Genomic DNA, 19057 nt, shown 5'->3' with positions numbered 1-19057 from the left:
TGGAATATATTGGCATTGAATGTATTCGATAAGTAAATTCGACCGCGCTCTATCATGCGAGTCAAGTAAACACTTTTACGTAAATTCTATCTCATCGGCGGGAAGGGCCTGATGAACGACTGGCAAAGATATCGAAAATACTTGAATATTATCTCGTCTTCAATCGTTCTTTTGAAGGAGAATCCATGCTTGCTACTAAACTCGTTCGAACCGTCGCACAAAGCGTACCAAGAAAAACGGACACATAGAAACAAGAACTTTTTTCAATGATTGAGCGCAGTGGGTTACCTCTCGTTATATTGGCTTGTAAAAAAGACCGAACGTAATGGATTTTTGAATTCTTCACACTTTGAATATATGCTAATTCAATCATTATTGTTAGTGATTACTCTTACACTAGAACTATAAATCATGAGTAATTATGAATGATTAACATGAGGTTATATGTATTGACCAACTTGCTAACCATGTATATGCCTGAGTTTAGTAGCAAGCATGGATTCTCCTTCAAAAGAACGATTGAAGACAAGAGAACATTCAAGTATTTTCGATATCTTTGCCAGTAGTTCACCAGGCCCTTCCCGCCGATGAGATAGAATTTACGTAAAAGTATTCACCATTAACTTTTTTTCGGAAGCGACTTTCGGAATTATATAGCATGATGAGTCTAGAAATGTCTGTTTCAACGATAACGAACCGAAGACCAAACAGCCTCTGGCCTCCGGTACCAGAAATCATCAATAGTTCAATAATTTCTTAGATTACATTATTGGAATACATTCCAATTATAACTAATAGTTCATCATACCATGCAGTTAAAATTATTTAGTGAATCTCTTCTCGAGCACATATTTGGGGCACGAAATTGAATATAAAGTTATTTCGTAGTTTCTTATTATTCAATCGATTTTGAAAGCAAAACCAAGCGTTGATTCATTGTATTCGTAATAATTAAAAACCAATTTATATTTTATATTTATATCTACAATCTAAAATAATACCTGTTTTACGATATTACACAGCCAAGCTTTATTGATTCAGCAACATCAATGCATTGAACTCAACAGAATTGGACATTATTAGCATTATTTATTTATTTATTTATTTATTTATTTATTTGGAGCAGGGAAAAGCCCACTGGAGTTGATACTTAATAAGAATCTCTCTCTCCAGTAGGCATAAAACCTCCTCATCTTTTGTACCAACAGATAATTACATCCAAATGATACATTAATTAATTATAATAAAATACAAGGTACACTTACAAACTAACATAATATACATAGAACTCACAAACTTAAATACAAATATACGAATTATAAGTAATGTCATTCTTAGGTCAAGTTCTTGAAAAATACTATAAATGAGCGTCTGAGAGTAGTCCGAGACAGATTAAAATCGAAAATAGTATAACAACGATTAAATATACGAATCATGCTTGATACAGGTTCGTTCTTCGCATAATTCGTTCTAGCAAACTGGGGAACAAGAAAAGGGTTATTCCGGAGAGTTCTACGTCTGATATTTATATCGAGTTGTCCGAGAAGGCTGGAGCAGTCGATGTTTCCCAAGATTAAATCGGTAACAAACATTGCTTTCGAAACATTGCGTCGATCACTAAGCAACTCTAGTCCAATGAGATTACATCTAAGTTCGTATCTGGGAAGGTTATGGGGGTCTCGCCAAGGCAGCTGACGTAAGGCAAAACGGATGAATTTATGCTGCACAGCTTCAATGCGTTGTACCCCGTTATGGTAATAAGGTGACCACACAACTGCAGAAAACTCGAGAACAGAACGAACCAGGGCAATATATAATGCTTTCAAGCAGTGTATGTTACTGAATGATTTCGTCATTCGGAAGATGAATCCGAGTTGTTTGGATGCCTTAGAAACGATATATGATATATGATCGCAAAAAGTTAATTTGCTATCAAGTAGGACTCCTAGATCTATAATGCAGCTTACTCTATTTAGCTCGGTCCCGAGAAGCGAATAGTTGAAAATGATCGGTTTTCTTTTGCGACTGAACGTTATGATAGAACACTTTGAAGCATTTAGTACCATCCTGTTGACCTGACACCAATTACCGAAAATATCAAGTTGTTGTTGGAGAAATTTAGCATCGCTTTGGCTATCAACTTTTAAAAACAGTTTAAAGTCGTCTGCATACGAGAGCTTCAAGCACTTCAGGGAAAGATTAACGTCGTTAATGTAAAGCAGGAACAGAAGAGGTCCAAGGTGACTACCTTGTGGCACACCAGAAGTAATGGAAAACGAATTAGAAACAGTGTCACCAATTTTTACCGAGATTTTGCGGTCAATGAGATAGGACTTTATCCAGTCTAAAAATCTACCATGGAATCCAAGGCGGTTGAGTTTCGCTAGAGCGATATCATGATTGATCTTGTCGAAAGCAGCTGATAAATCGGTATAGATAGAGTCAGTTTGATGACCCTTCTCCATCTCAGAAATGATGTGTGATGTATAACAAACGAGATTTGTATTTGTTGAACGCTTGGGAACGAATCCATGTTGGTCGGTAGATATGTACTGTGAGCTACAACGGACAGCTACTTAGAAAATAAACGATTTCTTACAATATTCATTTTATTGTATTCAACTCGTTTTTATTTCAACACAAAACCCAATACTGAATAAATTCGCGACATTATTTGATATGTAATTTTTGCCCGTGGGACGGAACAGTGACCGTTTATACGTTTCAAAAACCAATTACGGCTCAGCAAAGCAAAATTTCAAAATTCTAAGAATACTTAGTTATGATAAATTTGATTTTGAAAACTTAAGTGTTTTTGGTTTTTCGAAAATCGGTCTAGGTTTTGAATAATTGATCAAAAACGCGATTTTTGCATTCCGCTACATTTCAGCTTAAGGAGCGGGTAGGGTCTAACACTTTTGAAAAATCATTCATTATTTTCGTTAATATTTTCCTATGGTAAAACATTTCAAGAATAAAATTTTGGAACGAAACTCTGGAAGTTACTTTTATCTATGGCTATCTCATTCTACGAAGAAGCAAGAGCTCGGCACACAGGCCCAGGATTTCTACTTCGATTGACTTCAAAACTTGACAAAACATTCTTGAAATGTTTCATTATAATAAATTATAAAAGAAAAAATATAATGTTTTGAAAATGTTGCACCCTACAGGCTCCCTGGAGTAATTAATTGTTTCCATCGATTTTATAGACAAAAAACTTTAAACGCGTTTTCCTCGAAAGCAGGTTTTGAAAGTCCGTATCCATCATCATTCAAAAACTACATATAAAAAACCTGACCCCAACGTTTTCCTTTTCGTTGTTTTTCACTTTGGGGAGGTTTAACAGCAACAAAATGGCGGATTTTTTCGTGAAAAAATCGTAGTTTTCACTTTGAACAACCACCAAAAATTTGAAAAATGAAAAAAATCAAACACAAACTTCTTCTCTAACTATGCTGCGTTCATTTGTTCACTTCTGATTAGTCTGCCCTGAGATACAGTGGACACCGCATGATTCATGATTTTTAAGAAGCGTCCTTAAAAAATCCTCTTCACCAACTTATCTCTCAATATTTTTCCACGAAAAAATTATAAAATGTTGTTCGAATGATGCTTTTTATCATGCAAAACATTTGAAATCATTGTGGAAAAAAATCGCAAAAATGATGATTTTTTTCATCGTAAAGTGTTGAAGAGAGATAAAGAGGATAAAGAGACGATTTTTACAAACTTAGATTCAAATTATTTGATGGTTTGACCGATTTTTACAAACTAGGATTCCATACGTAACTCCTGAATCTCATCCGTTTCTGACTTTCGGTTCCGGAATTACAAGGTGTACTAGATGAGCCGTCTTTTCAAGCGCACTGGTACGTACATGCGGTGGTACGGAAGAAGAAAACCTAGCACCGCCTCTACGAATGAAGCACGCTGTGTGTGATTTTCGATTTCGTACACGTGGCAAAAAAAAACGAAAACCAACACCGAAGCTCGATTTTGGAAAATTTTTCAAACATTTTTGAAGAAAACAGAATCACGGCACATGCACAAATGTCTGCTACCGGTATGTGATTTTTGTTGAACACGGTGCTGAGGTAGACACAAATCATAGCTAACGTACGAGATGTGCGCTCGAGAGAGTGAAAGAATTTCAATGGAATCAAGTTTATTTGAAAAAATATTTGCATTGGTATCGCATGCTTCGCGGTGTATATCAAATTTTTACAGCCGGTAGCACAGTAATATCGTACTGGTGGTGTAGTAATGTCAATGAAAACTGTAAATAATATTTAGTTTTCTGCAACTGATTAAAAATAATAGCCATTTTAGCTCGAGTTTCATATACAAAGATAACATAAGCGCAGGATTTCGCTTGATTTGACCTTTTTTTTTCGAATAACTGGTTTAATCGAAATATAGCATGAAAGGTAAGCCAAACACTTGTAATTAAAACAAATACTTTGTCTCTATAATCAATATTCAGAATGAAATAATGTTTTCATTAAATGTATTAAAAATGGAACAAATTCCTTAAAACTAGCCAGTAAATTTTTCTAGCATGCCGATCCGATCTTATTAGCTTATAACCAAACAAACCTACCGTGGCTGAACCGGTCGAATTTTGATTCAAAAAATTGTCTTCAATAGGATGGAATAAAGTTAAATTTTATCCAGATCCGATTTCCAGGATAATGAAAGATAAAAAATGTCAAACTGTCATATAGTTAAAGATACAAGCTTAACTTAAGCTAAGCTAAGTTGACCGCCTGTGAGTTTCCCGTGACTAATCAGAAACGAGTTGAAATTGCATTTTGAACCAAATGCATGATACTTGGGGAGTCGTAGATCATGCTCAACAAGTAACCTAAACTGACTTAGAACATGGACTGATCAATAACGTAGATGGCCACGCCCATGCAGGTCAATATGGGAAGGGAAGGAATGTTAGTTCAACAATTGTTGCTACTAGTGAGGAACTCTCTTCATCACCACAAGTGTTACAGGAAAGCAGTGGTGTTAGTGGGGAGGGGAAATGATCAGGATTTATCTTGGTAGATAATGTGATCTACTTATTACTGATAATATTATTATGTGTTTATTGCTCTGGGTAGCCGGCTACCGAGAATATGTCTCAATTTTATCGCGTTTTGTATTAATATGTGCTTCCTACTAAAACACGAAATTTCTTCTGGAACTCGTGAAACTCCGGACAGCCGGCTGTCGGGAGGTTCGCTATAAATTCATACATTTAATTCATTGTGTTGCTTTCTTTTCTGCAAAAGACAACCGTAATACTGGCAAGATATCACTCGATCGTCATCAATCAAACAATAACTTAGTATCGTAATGTCGATATCTACACAGCCAAAAATTATGAAATTTACAGGTAACGCAAACTGTAAATTTCATAATTTGAACTGAATTTTTCAAAAATGATATAAATATACGCCCGTATTTCAAGGAAACGTGTAAATTTACATTTTTTAGCACTTAGAAGTATGTCAGAATGAATTAAATATAAGTTATGTTTACTGTAAAATTGAGTTATTTTTGACGCTCATATATGTCGGTCTCAAAAGACGTAAATTCACACGATTATTTCTAGGTGTGTACTCTCTAACCAAAAAAGAGGCTGGTGGGTAATGTCAGAGACATAACTGGATGTCGTGAATACGAAAACAACTGACATGTTCCTTAACACTTCCGAATATCAATTAGTTAATCAATTGTATGAATTATGCAAGCATTCCTTTCTTTTCACATTTTTCGCAAAAAACAGAAGGCTTTACTTGATCTCGATTACTGTGAATTTCACACAGTGAAAAGTGCACAAATCAAATCAAACAGTTCTAGATTTGCACTAAACTGAGGATATTTACCTTCGATTTGCGAACAACAAATCCTAATAGTTCTTTAGAGAACTTTTAGAGCCATAAGATTGGCTGATTTTGTGTAATGCTCTCCACCGTTGTTTTTTCACCAATGCCAAAGACTGGCATATGTGACGTAATCGCTCTTGTCGAAAGCGAAACTAGCTGTGCAAACGACACAAAATACATCTGCTCGCAGTGGCGATAGAATCCAAACTAATTCAATTTTTGTTAAGAGGTTTCTTTTTATGTGATTTCATTTGTAGCTTTTTCACTAATGGGCGGTCCTGACGGCTATAAAAATAGCAGCATATAGAATTTTAATTTCGATTATTTCATTTCGGATTTGCATTTCATTGAAAGAAACTATCAGGATGCTGTACGGGATTCATTCCTACCTTTCAGAAGGACCCAATTGTGGAACTCACTGCGATATTAAACACTGTTCGGAACAGTTTCTCGAACGATTTGTTGTACAGCAGCAGATATTTTGTTCTCTTCCTCAGAACGCGTTATGATTGGCTGGTGTTGACATGGGTCAAATAAGACAGGTTTTTCAATAGTGTACTATTGAAATACTTCAATGCTTTTGCTATACACGTTTAAGTTGAAAAATTCGATTCTCTTTAATACTTGTTTATACCAAACATTTCTGAAAAGTTTAATTTTGAATTATTTGAGATTATGTCACACAACTGAAAATTTTATCATAGAATTGTGATCATATTTCCGATGGCATGTAGCAAAAAATATGTTGATTCGTTAGATACAACAACACATATTCACGATCGAAAACTTATCACTCTCTCAGAGGGTAAATTTTGAAAAGGCACCCCATAGTAAAGTAAGTCGTATTCACGACAAAAAAAAACAAATGGATCCTCCTCGCAGTCTAAACTATATTTTTATCCATCCTTGTTAACAAATATACTATATATCAATATGGATCACTCTTGAGATTCACGAGGGACATCACAGTAAAGGGCGGTGGCAAAAAAGGTTACTAATACACTATGACAGCTTCCCCAATCAGTACACTGAACCAAACAATTCCAAATATGTGTAATATTTCTTGATATACACTGCACGAAAAAATAAGCTGTAAATACGGTTTAGAATTGCAATCTGATACCAACTCGGAAGAGAACACATTGTTCTATGAAAATCCCTATTTATATAAATGTGTGTGAAATGTGCACGCAGAACTAAACATATTAATCTTAATGCTAATTCCAGAATTTTACCAACATTTCCGAATTAAGTATTGCAATTTCTAGATTTGAAAAATAATTTCATTTGTACTCATGTTTGATGTGATAATTACGGTTCCAGTGATAGAAATACACAATATCAGGTCGTTTAATCTATATATATATAAATGGATGTAAGTTTGTATGTTTGTAACGCGATAACTTCGGAACTACTGAACGGATTGCCACCAAACTTGGTATAGGTACTTCTTGTATTTCAAAGATGGTTTAGGGAGTATATTTATATGGGAGGGAGCGTAGCAAGTGTCATAAACAAGGGGGGGTCATGGACAAATTCATATAACTTGACAAGATTCGATACGTTTTGAAGACCGTAGAACCATTTTGCATACCTTAGATATGACTATATGGGGGTTGGATGTAGCAAGTGCCTTTAAATAGTGGGGTGTAATGTTTAAAACGGCGTAATTCCGAAACTAATGAACGGATTGCAACCAAACTTGGCACAAATACTTCTTTCTCTTCTGAGATGGTCATAAGCTTATTTCTATGGGGGGAGGGAGCGTAGTAAGTGTTCTTAACAGGGGGAGCTCATGAAAAAAATTGTCTAATTTGACGAGAATCGATACTCTTTTAAGACCATAGAAACATTTTGCATATATAAGATATGATTATATGGGGGGTGGATGTAGCAAGTGCATTTAAAAAGGGGGGTGTAATGTTTGTAATGGCATAACTCCGGAATTACTGAACGGATTGCTATCAAACTTGGCACATGTACTTCTTGCTCTTCAGAGATGATCATAAGCGTATTTTTATGGGGGGAGGGAGCGTAGCAAGTGTCATAACCAAGGAGGGGTCATGAAAAAAATCATATAACTTGATGAAAACCGATATTTTTTGAAGATTTCAGAAACATTTTGTATACCGTAGATATAATTTAATGGGGGATGGATGCAGCAAGTGACTTTAAAAAGGGGGGTGTAATCTTTGTAATGGCATAACTTCAAATCTACTTAACGGATTGCTATTAAACCTGGTATATGTACTTCTTGCTCTTCAGATATGGATATAAGAATATTTCCATGGGGGGAGGGAGCGTAGCAAGTGTCCTTAACAATGGTGGTCATTAAAAATATTATCTAATTTGACGAGAATCGGTACTTTTTAAAGACACTTTTTGCACAACTTAGATAAGATTATAAGGATATTCTGTTAGGAGAGGGTGTAGTAAGTGCCTCTAAAAAAGGAGTGCAATGTTTGTTCCGGCATAACTCCGGAACTGTTGCACGAATTGCTATAAAATTTGGTACAGTTATTTCTTGCTCTTCAGAAATAGTCATAAAGGTATTTTTATAGGGGAGGAAGCGTAGCAAGTATCATTAACAGGAGGGGCCAAGAAAAAAATTCATAAAATTTGACAAGAATCGATAATTTTTGAAGATCAAGCAAACATTTTCCATACCTTAGATATGATAGATATAGGGAGTGAATGTAGCAAGTGAATTAAAAAAGGGGGATGTAACGGCATAACTCCGACACTACTGAACGGATTGCTATCACACTTGGCATAGCTGTTTTTTGCTCTTCACAGATAGTAATAGTAAGGGTATTTTATGGGGGAGAGAGCGTAGCAACCATCCCTAACAGGGGTCATGAAAAAATTTATTTAATTTGACGAGAATCGATACTTTTTGGAGACCATAGATACTTTTTTGGGCAACTTAGGGTATTCGTGTGGGGTGGAAGTAGTACGTCCCTCTAAAAAGGGGATGTAATGTTTGTAACGGCGCAACTCCGGAACTACTGAACGGATTGCTATCAAATTTGGCACAGATACTTCTCGCTCTTCAGAAATGATCATTAGGACATTTTCAGGGAGGAAAGTGTGTAGGAAGTGTCCTTAACATGGGGGGATGACGGAAGTGTCCTTAACATGGGGGAATGGGTCAATGACGAAATTTGAATCGACATTTAGACTAGAAGGAGGGGTTTTTGAAAATAAAATTGGTACTTCTTTACGAGTACAGTATATTTCTAGCAACTGAGAGAGGTTCACAAAATATTCACAAGAGGAAGGGGAAATAAGTATTCTCAACATTGATCTGAATTGACGAAATCATACAATCAATGTGCATTTTATTATGTAAATTGAGAAAACTGTCGACTCAAGGTGATGGAGATAGGATTACAACATTTGTATTAACTGAATCATTATTCTATAGGTTTTCCTCTCTGATGAACGACCAAAATGGTTAAAACCTTGGTAAAATAAATTATATAAAAACGTTATTCTATATTACGAATGTAGTTATGATGTTATACAACCTTTCGTTATAAAATAATCATTATCAGATGGAAAATTTTGAACAATTCATGATGTCATAAAATTTTTTTAAAGAGGAGGGAGTAGCAAGTGATTATATCCATGGAAGCCAAAAGTATTGTAGATCGATTGTGACAAGGAAGTACGGAAGTACGTTACAAGCACATATAGATATATAGTTACTAAAAGTGTATTTATAGAGATAAAGGTGTTTTAAATGTTCCTAACAAAAGGGTTCGAATATAAAACCGACTCAATTTGTCGAGAATACCATGAAAACTATGATTATTGTGGGATCTGAGATGGGACACTGATCATTCGCAGTCTGAACATGAACGAAGTATTTTCATTCGGGTTATGTTTCACTACAATCAGAGTATTTGACTAAGCAGGACAACTTCGAGAATTTTTTTCGGCCTTCCCTTCACGAAAAATTTCCGAGCAACGCCGGGTAATTCAGCTAGTAAGTAAATAAATGCTTCAAAACAAGATAATTTAGTATAAAAAACGTTACTTTTAATTCGCTTCAACGAGAGCTATCAATTGGAGTAATAATTACACACTTCAATATAAAAAAGTTCACACCTCTATGTGGGCATCATGCTCAATTATTTTTGACATTTCACTTCCAGGTGCACGCTAAGCGCAAACTGCTTAACATGACTGAACTAATAACCTTTTTCGTCACGAGATGGTGTTACTGAGATGTCGTTTTCGATTTGTATTGGATTCGTCAAAGTGATCCGTATTGATATATAATATATTTGTTGTTTAGCATGGTCACAAAACAATATCTGCACGGTTATAAACTTCACACGCGCATCTTAAACTCAGCATCTAACCCGAAACAAAATAGATCAAACGTTCCACGAATAATACATAAAACTGTACTGGATGACCGGAAAAAGAAAGTGCGTGAGCATGCCTTAGTTAAGCAAGATTCTGAAAATGAGAAATATATCCTGGCGCTGGATCCCGCGCATATTTATTTAGGGCTAGAAAGATGAATGCAAGCGCACTTTGAGTACATGTTTGGTTGAATCCATTATTATACGCCAACGAACAGAATAAATGCCCGACAATATCCCGATCACAATGTCGGTTTTCTGGGATCAGCATAGTATACTTTTGGAGGACTACCTCAAATCAGAAAAAAAACAGTATTAGCGTGCATTAATGAAGCGATTGAAGATCGAATAATAAACCTATAAAGTTAGAAGATGTTTTCCGTTCTCCACGAATCGGCTGTGCTACTCTATGCAGTGAATTGTCGTCATTTAAAGTAGGAATGTAAATTATCTCAGAATATATGGCATCATCCTAAGTCTTGTGGATTGTTGTGCTATATAAATATTTAGAAGGCCTTAGACATGTGTTACATAAATAACATGACAGTAAACGTAAACAAATGTAATACAATAACCTTTTCTCGGATACAGTCACAAAATTTATTTGAATACTACATAATGACAGTTCCAGTGAAAAAGTTTGATGTGTCTGTTTTAAAACCTGGGTATGGTAATAGATTTCCTGCAGAAAGTAATAGATTTCCAGCAATCGTTTAAATTCGAAATATGTCGAGAACGGTAAAATTCAACAAAATTTTGTCATGAAGAATTCTTATGAAACAGCTTAATAAAAAAAACGAACATGAAAAAAAAATCGTCATTGCTGGCAGAAATCTGCTCTAATGTGACAGTTGGCACATAATTTAACTGACAAGTATAGTTGTTTTTGGACATTCAATCTTTTGTCGCTTGTTTTCATGTATATAAATTGTTCCAAAATATCCACGAAGGTCGCATGAAACTCTTACACTTTCAATGAACGAATGTTTCGCATAACACTTGACAAAGGATAGAGAAAATGTTATGTTCATTGCAATGCAATTCCCCGCACGATGAGTGCAGTTTAACGTCGAGTGCTATTTTGTGTAGCTGCTGCATCATTTTTCGCAACCTCGTATCGATGCAAAGAACAATTCCACTTCGCCGGCGACAAACAGGATCGGATCGTTGTTGCCTCGCTACCCGTAATTTCCAGTTGCACCCAGGGGAAAACTTTAACTGAAGGATGCTGGCTGACGTAAAAGTGCCAACAGCGAGATCACCGTAAAAGCTGCCAACAAAACGACATCGCAACGATAGGAAAAATCATTCATATGTTTTCGCATCATTTGCCGCCCACAATAAATGTGTACATGCATAATGGAACGGCGTCCTGCAATAAAATGTGGAAAAAAGTTGTGCTAAAAGTGAAGCCGATGGACGATTGAAATGGCAGAGAAAAGGGCATCGAATAAAGCTCTGTGCACAGCGGATCGTTTCGTACTCGTACTCAAACCAAAGCGTTTATATTCTAAATCTTTTTTTTTATTTTATTTCACTGGGTTGGACGCCGGGAACAATCTGTTTCGGATGGAGATGAGTATGAGAATGAGAGTGGGGAAAAAGAAAGAAAGCTTTGCCGGGGTCCTAAATGGTACTCAATGTGCATTCATGTGCGATGCTGATGTAAAGCTCTCTGGGGTGGAAGAACCAATAATATGCAAATCATTTAAGTTACTTTTCGATTTACTGGTTTTCGGTCCCATTCCGAATTGGTACTGTTGGGAAATTGGTGAAGTGGAGATTTACTCGACACATTTAGGTAACGGTTGATTGCACACGAAGAGGTTCATACTTCAAAGGGTGGTTTTCTGGTTTCGCATTGAGCAGGTTTCATGAAATAGCACAAATTCGATAACCTCAAACTGATGGAAGCCAGAATTTGAACAATTATGACATTCAATCAGTATTTTTCGAACACACGTGGAACCAATTCCGCATCCAAATGACCCATTTCACGGCTAATCTCACAGCTGTATCAAATTCTAATACCCGTACCCGTTTCTTTTTTGTCTTGCATAATTCCAGATTAAGCAACATCCATGATTCCCACCATAGCGGTGCAGGTAGTGGTGGCGGCGGAGGAGGAGGAGGAGGTGGCAGCGGTGTCGGCACCGGCAACAGCAATAGCAATCAGAATGCAAATCAATCTTGGCACAGTTGGCTGCGGAACAATCTCAATTCGATCGGCAACGGTAAAGATCGATCGTTCGGTGCACCGAGGCCACTGGGATTAGCCGGACAGGAAGGCGGGGCGGACGGTGATGGTGCAGGAGGATATGGAGGCCCACCGCGATTCAGCTCCCGATGGGACGAATGCACTGCACTGGAGGAAGCGCCCACCGACATTACCACCGGCAATGAATATGCGAATTTCGATTTTCAGGTGAGTCGTCGTTGATGTCACGCAGGCGAAGATTCCCATCCGTATTTTTTGCAATTTGTGTCAGGTGCCATGTTTTTGGTGCAGAATACGTTTATCACACGGAGAGACCGATATCAGCTTTTTAGCGAACAAAAAATTTGGATTTTCTGAATTTAGTTAGTTATTTTGAAGCACAAATAATTTTGGATTTGTTATACGCAATTCTTTAAAGCATGAACAATTTTTGGTTGAACTTACGAATTTTTTAGTTGAATTGAAACATTTTATCTGGATCCGACTTCCGGTTCCGGAACTAAAGCGTGATAAGTGGAAAATTACCAATTTCATTAGTATTTCTTTCACGGATGTACATCACCGGTACGTGGTGATACGGTGGAAGAAGAAAACACGCTATAAATAAAACGAAACAGATTCGGATGTCTGCTACTACTATGTGATATTGGTAAAAAACGGTACTGCGGTTGATAAAATTTTTAGCTATTTGATGATAAGTGCAATCGAAAGAATAAAAGAATATAAAGCCGGGGTATAATCCGGGGTGATATAAAAAAATAAAAGAATGTCAATTCACAGCCAGTAGTGCAGTAATACCGTGCCGGTGGTGTTGTGATATCAATGATGATAATAATAATAATAATAATAATAATAATAATAATAATAATAATAATAATAATAATAATAATAATAATAATAATAATAATAATAATAATAATAATAATAATAATAGCAATAATAATAATAATAATAATAATAATAATAATAATAATAATAATAATAATAATAGCAATAATAATAATAATAATAATAATAATAATAATAATAATAATAATAATAATAATAATAATAATAATAGCAATAATAATAATAATAATAATAATAATAATAATAATAATAATAATAATAATAATAATAATAATAATAATAGCAATAATAATAATAATAATAATAATAATAATAATAATAATAATAATAATAATAATAATAATAATAATAATAATAATAATAATAATAATAATAATAATAATAATAATAATAATAATAATAATAGCAATAATAATAATAATAATAATAATAATAATAATAATAATAATAATAATAATAATAATAATAATAATAATAATAATAATAATAGCAATAATAATAATAATAATAATAATAATAATAATAATAATAATAATAATAATAATAATAATAATAATAATAATAATAATAATAATAATAATAATAATAATAATAATAATAATAATAATAATAATAATAATAATAATAATAATAATAATAATAATAATAATAATAATAATAATAATAATAATAATAATAATAATAATAATAATAATAATAATAATAATAATAATAATAATAATAATAATAATAATAATAATAATAATAATAATAATAATAATAATAATAATAATAATAATAATAATAATAATAATAATAATAATAATAATAATAATAATAATAATAATAATAATAATAATAATAATAATAATAATAATAATAATAATAATAATAATAATAATAATAATAATAATAATAATAATAATAATAATAATAATAATAATAATAATAATAATAATAATAATAATAATAATAATAATAATAATAATAATAATAATAATAATAATAATAATAATAATAATAATAATAATAATAATAATAATAATAATAATAATAATAATAATAATAATAATAATAATAATAATAATAATAATAATAATAATAATAATAATAATAATAATAATAATAATAATAATAATAATAATAATAATAATAATAATAATAATAATAATAATAATAATAATAATAATAATAATAATAATAATAATAATAATAATAATAATAATAATAATAATAATAATAATAATAATAATAATAATAATAATAATAATAATAATAATAATAATAATAATAATAATAATAATAATAATAATAATAATAATAATAATAATAATAATAATAATAATAATAATAATAATAATAATAATAATAATAATAATAATAATAATAATAATAATAATAATAATAATAATAATAATAATAATAATAATAATAATAATAATAATAATAATAATAATAATAATAATAATAATAATAATAATAATAATAATAATAATAATAATAATAATAATAATAATAATAATAATAATAATAATAATAATAATAATAATAATAATAATAATAATAATAATAATAATAATAATAATAATAATAATAATAATAATAATAATAATAATAATAATAATAATAATAATAATAATAATAATAATAATAATAATAATAATAATAATAATAATAATAATAATAATAATAATAATAATAATAATAATAATAATAATAATAATAATTATAATAATAATAATAATAATAATAATAATAATAATAATAATAATAATAATAATAATAATAATAATAATAATAATAATAATAATAATAATAATAATAATAATAATAATAATAATAATAATAATAATAATAATAATAATAATAATAATAATAATAATAATAATAATAATAATAATAATCCTGCTACATGTTTTATGCTGTTGGTTCATGCTGTTTAGCTTGACTAACATATGCAGAAGTAACAGAAACGCAGGTTCATTTCATTTGTTAAATTTCGTTTAATTGGTTTAATCGAAATAGAGCATGAGATAGTAAGTATAGGTTTAGCTAGGTTCAAACTGTTCTAATTTGAAGGTCATTTTGGTTGCTGGCAAGCGAACCAACTTCGGCTATTCCGGTCATCTGAATCCAGTTTCAAAAGAATTTGAAATGGTGATTAAAAACTGCAAATCACCAAACGTTTTCAAGATGGCCAAATGGGATTTTCACAAACTTATAGGTTCAAAGAAAAAGTCTTACAGTTTCACGAACCGACAAATCTGATCTCTCAGAATTCATTTGAAGTCGGATCGAAAACTCTCAGGGAATAAATAAATATATATTAAAGCTTGCTTCATTTAGATTTGGAATCAACTTTTGCTCAAATTGTGGCGCTCGTGGTGGACGGATTTGGAAGTTCTTGGCGCCAACGTGTCGGGAATTTTGTCAGCTACACGTATGATTTTTGACATTCCGCAAATCGACTGTACTTTGTAAACAATCAACATGGAAGCCGAAAGAAGGGAAAAAATTGTGCACAGTTATTTAGAAAATCCATTGTGGTCTGCATCTAGGCTAGCTGAACAGCCGAAATTGCCCAGAAATACCGTACGGGGCGTTATCAAACGGTACAAGGAAACATTGACGACGATTCGGAAGCCTCAAGCCAATTGTCGGAGTGGAACTGTCGACCGGAAACTGCGTGGTAAGATTTTCAAGGCAAAGGAAAAGGTTGTCATAGACATCAATCAGATGACGACCTGGTGGAATAAGATAGCTAAAACGATGGACGAAGAAAGTGTGCGCCGCCTAATGAGCCGTGTTACAGGAAAAATTCGAGAATTCGAAACCGTGACGAAAAATTTCATCCGTATTTTTTACTTAAAAGTATGAGAAATTAACACTACAATGGTTTCTGTTAAAAAAATGAAGATCAGAGAAAACCTAACCTTTCTTAATTTCACACATTTCTGAAGGTTTTCCATGTTAAATAGTAGTTTACACTAGAAAAAAGTAGTAGTAATTACTTTTAAATCGATTTTCTTCTACTCCGAGTTGCTTGCTATTACTGATATCTATTTGAACGGCTGAAAGCAAAAGTCGGATAAGTGCAACTTAGCTTGGAAAACCCGTTTAAGTATTTTTGAATGCAAAAACCGGATAAAAACATTGAGCGCAAAAGTCGGACATGGACTTTGAAATGCAAAAACCGTTTAAAAACATTTTTATTGCAAGAACCGGACAAAAATACTTTGAATGCAAAAACCGGACAAAAACTTAACCGGTTCTTCCAAAACAAATGTATTTATCCGGTTTTTGCATTCAAAGTTATTTTCGGCCAACTGTCGCTGCGGGATAAAGCATGGGTCGCTAGTTTGCTGCGGGTGGCGTGATACGTAAGCACATTTTCATTGAGCCTCGTCTTGGGAAAATCGAATGTGATTCGATAATTATGTCAACTCTACTTTATAGATTTTAATGGAAACTCTTTGCATAAGTTATTAGAGAAGAATCATTAATGTAAACATAGTTCGTATCTGTTTTCATACGACGGAACTATATTTTCCATAATGGATGGAACTGATATACTTTATTAATGGCTCGTAGCTACGATGCATAAATGTTCACAAAATTTATAATGTTCTCGCCAGTTAACAAACAAACATGTATTAAGGATTACTGGAAAAAAATGAGAACAGATATGTGTTTCTTTTGATAAGGTCAATATTCCTGTTAATCATCTGTGTAGTCAAGTATGCCTATTAGTGGTTTCAGTTCGAGGAACATCATAGTTGTATCAGTTCAATTGTAGATATAACAACAAATTTGAAATTTTTATTCAAACGAAATTAGAGTGAAATGTTCAACATATTCTATTCATTCAATTCATTCAAACCATCAGTTGGAGTAGATTTCACAATCTATGCACAAAAAAAGAAACTTATACGACATGTAAGTCAATAGTAATATGGAATGGACATCAATTTGAATGACAAACATAATCGATATAAAACTAAATACGAATGCATTGAATTTAAATGAATGAAACTTTATTTTTCAATTAATGCTCAGGTTTGCTTCTTGGGTAAAAAGAAAAATAAAGAACTGTAAAGTAATTTTGAATTTAATATCCTTTTCAACATATGTGCATGAAAATAGGCGTAATTGCACAAAATATGTTTATGTGTGCATGGCGTTAACTCAGAGGATAGAGCAAAAATCGAAAGAATTGATTCGAATATTATCTTCACTGAAACACATGTATTTCGAATTTATTTTTTTATTTGTCTCAAATTTTGCAAAGTATTATCCTTGCCCCATCACCCGATTAACATATCATATCGAAACTATTTCTCTATTTGATACTTGTTAGAAAATTTTGATATTTCAACTACTAACGAGACCAGACTTATATCAGCACTTGCTACGAAAACAGGTTTTTGTTATAAACTTGTTAGGGCTTGACGATCGGGTATCCTTGTAAAATTTGCATTATTAGCTCATAATATTCAACAGTACATTGTAGCCATAAACTGTTAGTTAAAAACGGAGGGAGAGCTTTAACTTCGTTTGATTAACCCGAACACAAAAACTGCAAAAAGTACAGTGCGAAAAGTACATTCAATTGTTAAATTAAATAATTTTGGAATGAAATGCGAACACAAGCTGAGATCATATAGTCATTCGTGTGAGGAAGCGAAAAGATTCAAAACGATTTTTTTTTGAAATTTTATTTTATTGGGCCAGTTGCATTCTTGCAAATACATGGTGAGCCATTTAAAGTGGAAGCATCGGGCGACCCAATTATAGTGTGTACTATTCCATGGTAAAATTGTCTTGGAATGACGCTTCCAACATGCCATACGGTTTGACTAACAATCGATTTGTTATGAACATTGTTTCCCGTACGAGTCATATCGCAAAACGATGATTTTGACTGGCCCCTGAGATCACTCGATTTGACGCCAGAAGACTTTTTTTGTGGGGCTATTTGAAATCCAAGGTATACGCTGATAAGTCATGACGCATAGCAAAACTCAAAGTCGACATACGACGTGAAATCGCCGCCATATCGACCGATACATTGGTCAAAACGATGGAAAATGCCGGAAAAGGGTACATTTTGTACTCAAGGACAAAGGACAGCTTAGACGCGATATCATTTTCAAAAAATAGATGTAACATATCTCCTTGAACAAAAAAAAATAATCGAAATGAAAATTAAATTAACAAATCCTTCCTCTATAAATGGCACAATCTGTACAATAATGGCAAATCCAATAATCTTTCAAACGTCTTCAATTGGCCTAATCGCAATCCCTATTATATCAGCCCTTTTGAGACGATTTTAGAGTGTTATTCACTCAACAAAGCTCGTCGTTACACAAGATTAGAGGTTGCATATTCGTCACATTTTAGATAGATCATGATACTGCCTCTGCATTTCGCTCAATCTAGTCCGTTCGTCTTGAGATTTATGTGGATCATTCAAAGAAACATCGAAAGAATCGCAAGTTTTGCAAGTGTCCGTGTGGCGTAACTTAAACGTCAGATTAAAATCTTCATTGAAAATCTTTCGAAATATGCTATACGAAGCACAGTTTCCATGTTTTTGTTCGAATACTCCAAAAATTGCTGCGAGTGTAAGTCCTTGCTTCAAATAATTCTTCTGTGATGATGATCGTCCATAGTAAGATTCGTACGCTCAGATCACTGATTGTGGAGCTAGGAATTTGATATAAATATAAAAGCAGCGGCATACCGGATGA

General features: G+C 32.6%; 1 protein-coding gene across 3 annotated transcripts in view; it reads left to right on the top strand.

Annotated features, from left to right (window-relative positions):
- The window catches only part of LOC131439674 (alpha-mannosidase 2), a 370256-nt gene that overhangs the window by 318612 nt on the left and 32587 nt on the right, over positions 1-19057 (top strand). For all 3 annotated transcript variants that reach the window (XM_058610992.1, XM_058610994.1, XM_058610988.1), the window contains one exon: positions 12326-12683. In XM_058610992.1, the coding sequence (XP_058466975.1) occupies positions 12326-12683 (358 nt within the window). The remainder of the gene's footprint in view (positions 1-12325; positions 12684-19057) is intronic.

This window comes from Malaya genurostris, chromosome 1 (assembly GCF_030247185.1).
Source record: "Malaya genurostris strain Urasoe2022 chromosome 1, Malgen_1.1, whole genome shotgun sequence".
NCBI lineage: Eukaryota > Metazoa > Arthropoda > Insecta > Diptera > Culicidae > Malaya > Malaya genurostris.
Note: the sequence above shows the minus strand (reverse complement) of the source record. Positions and strands in the feature narration are given on the sequence as shown.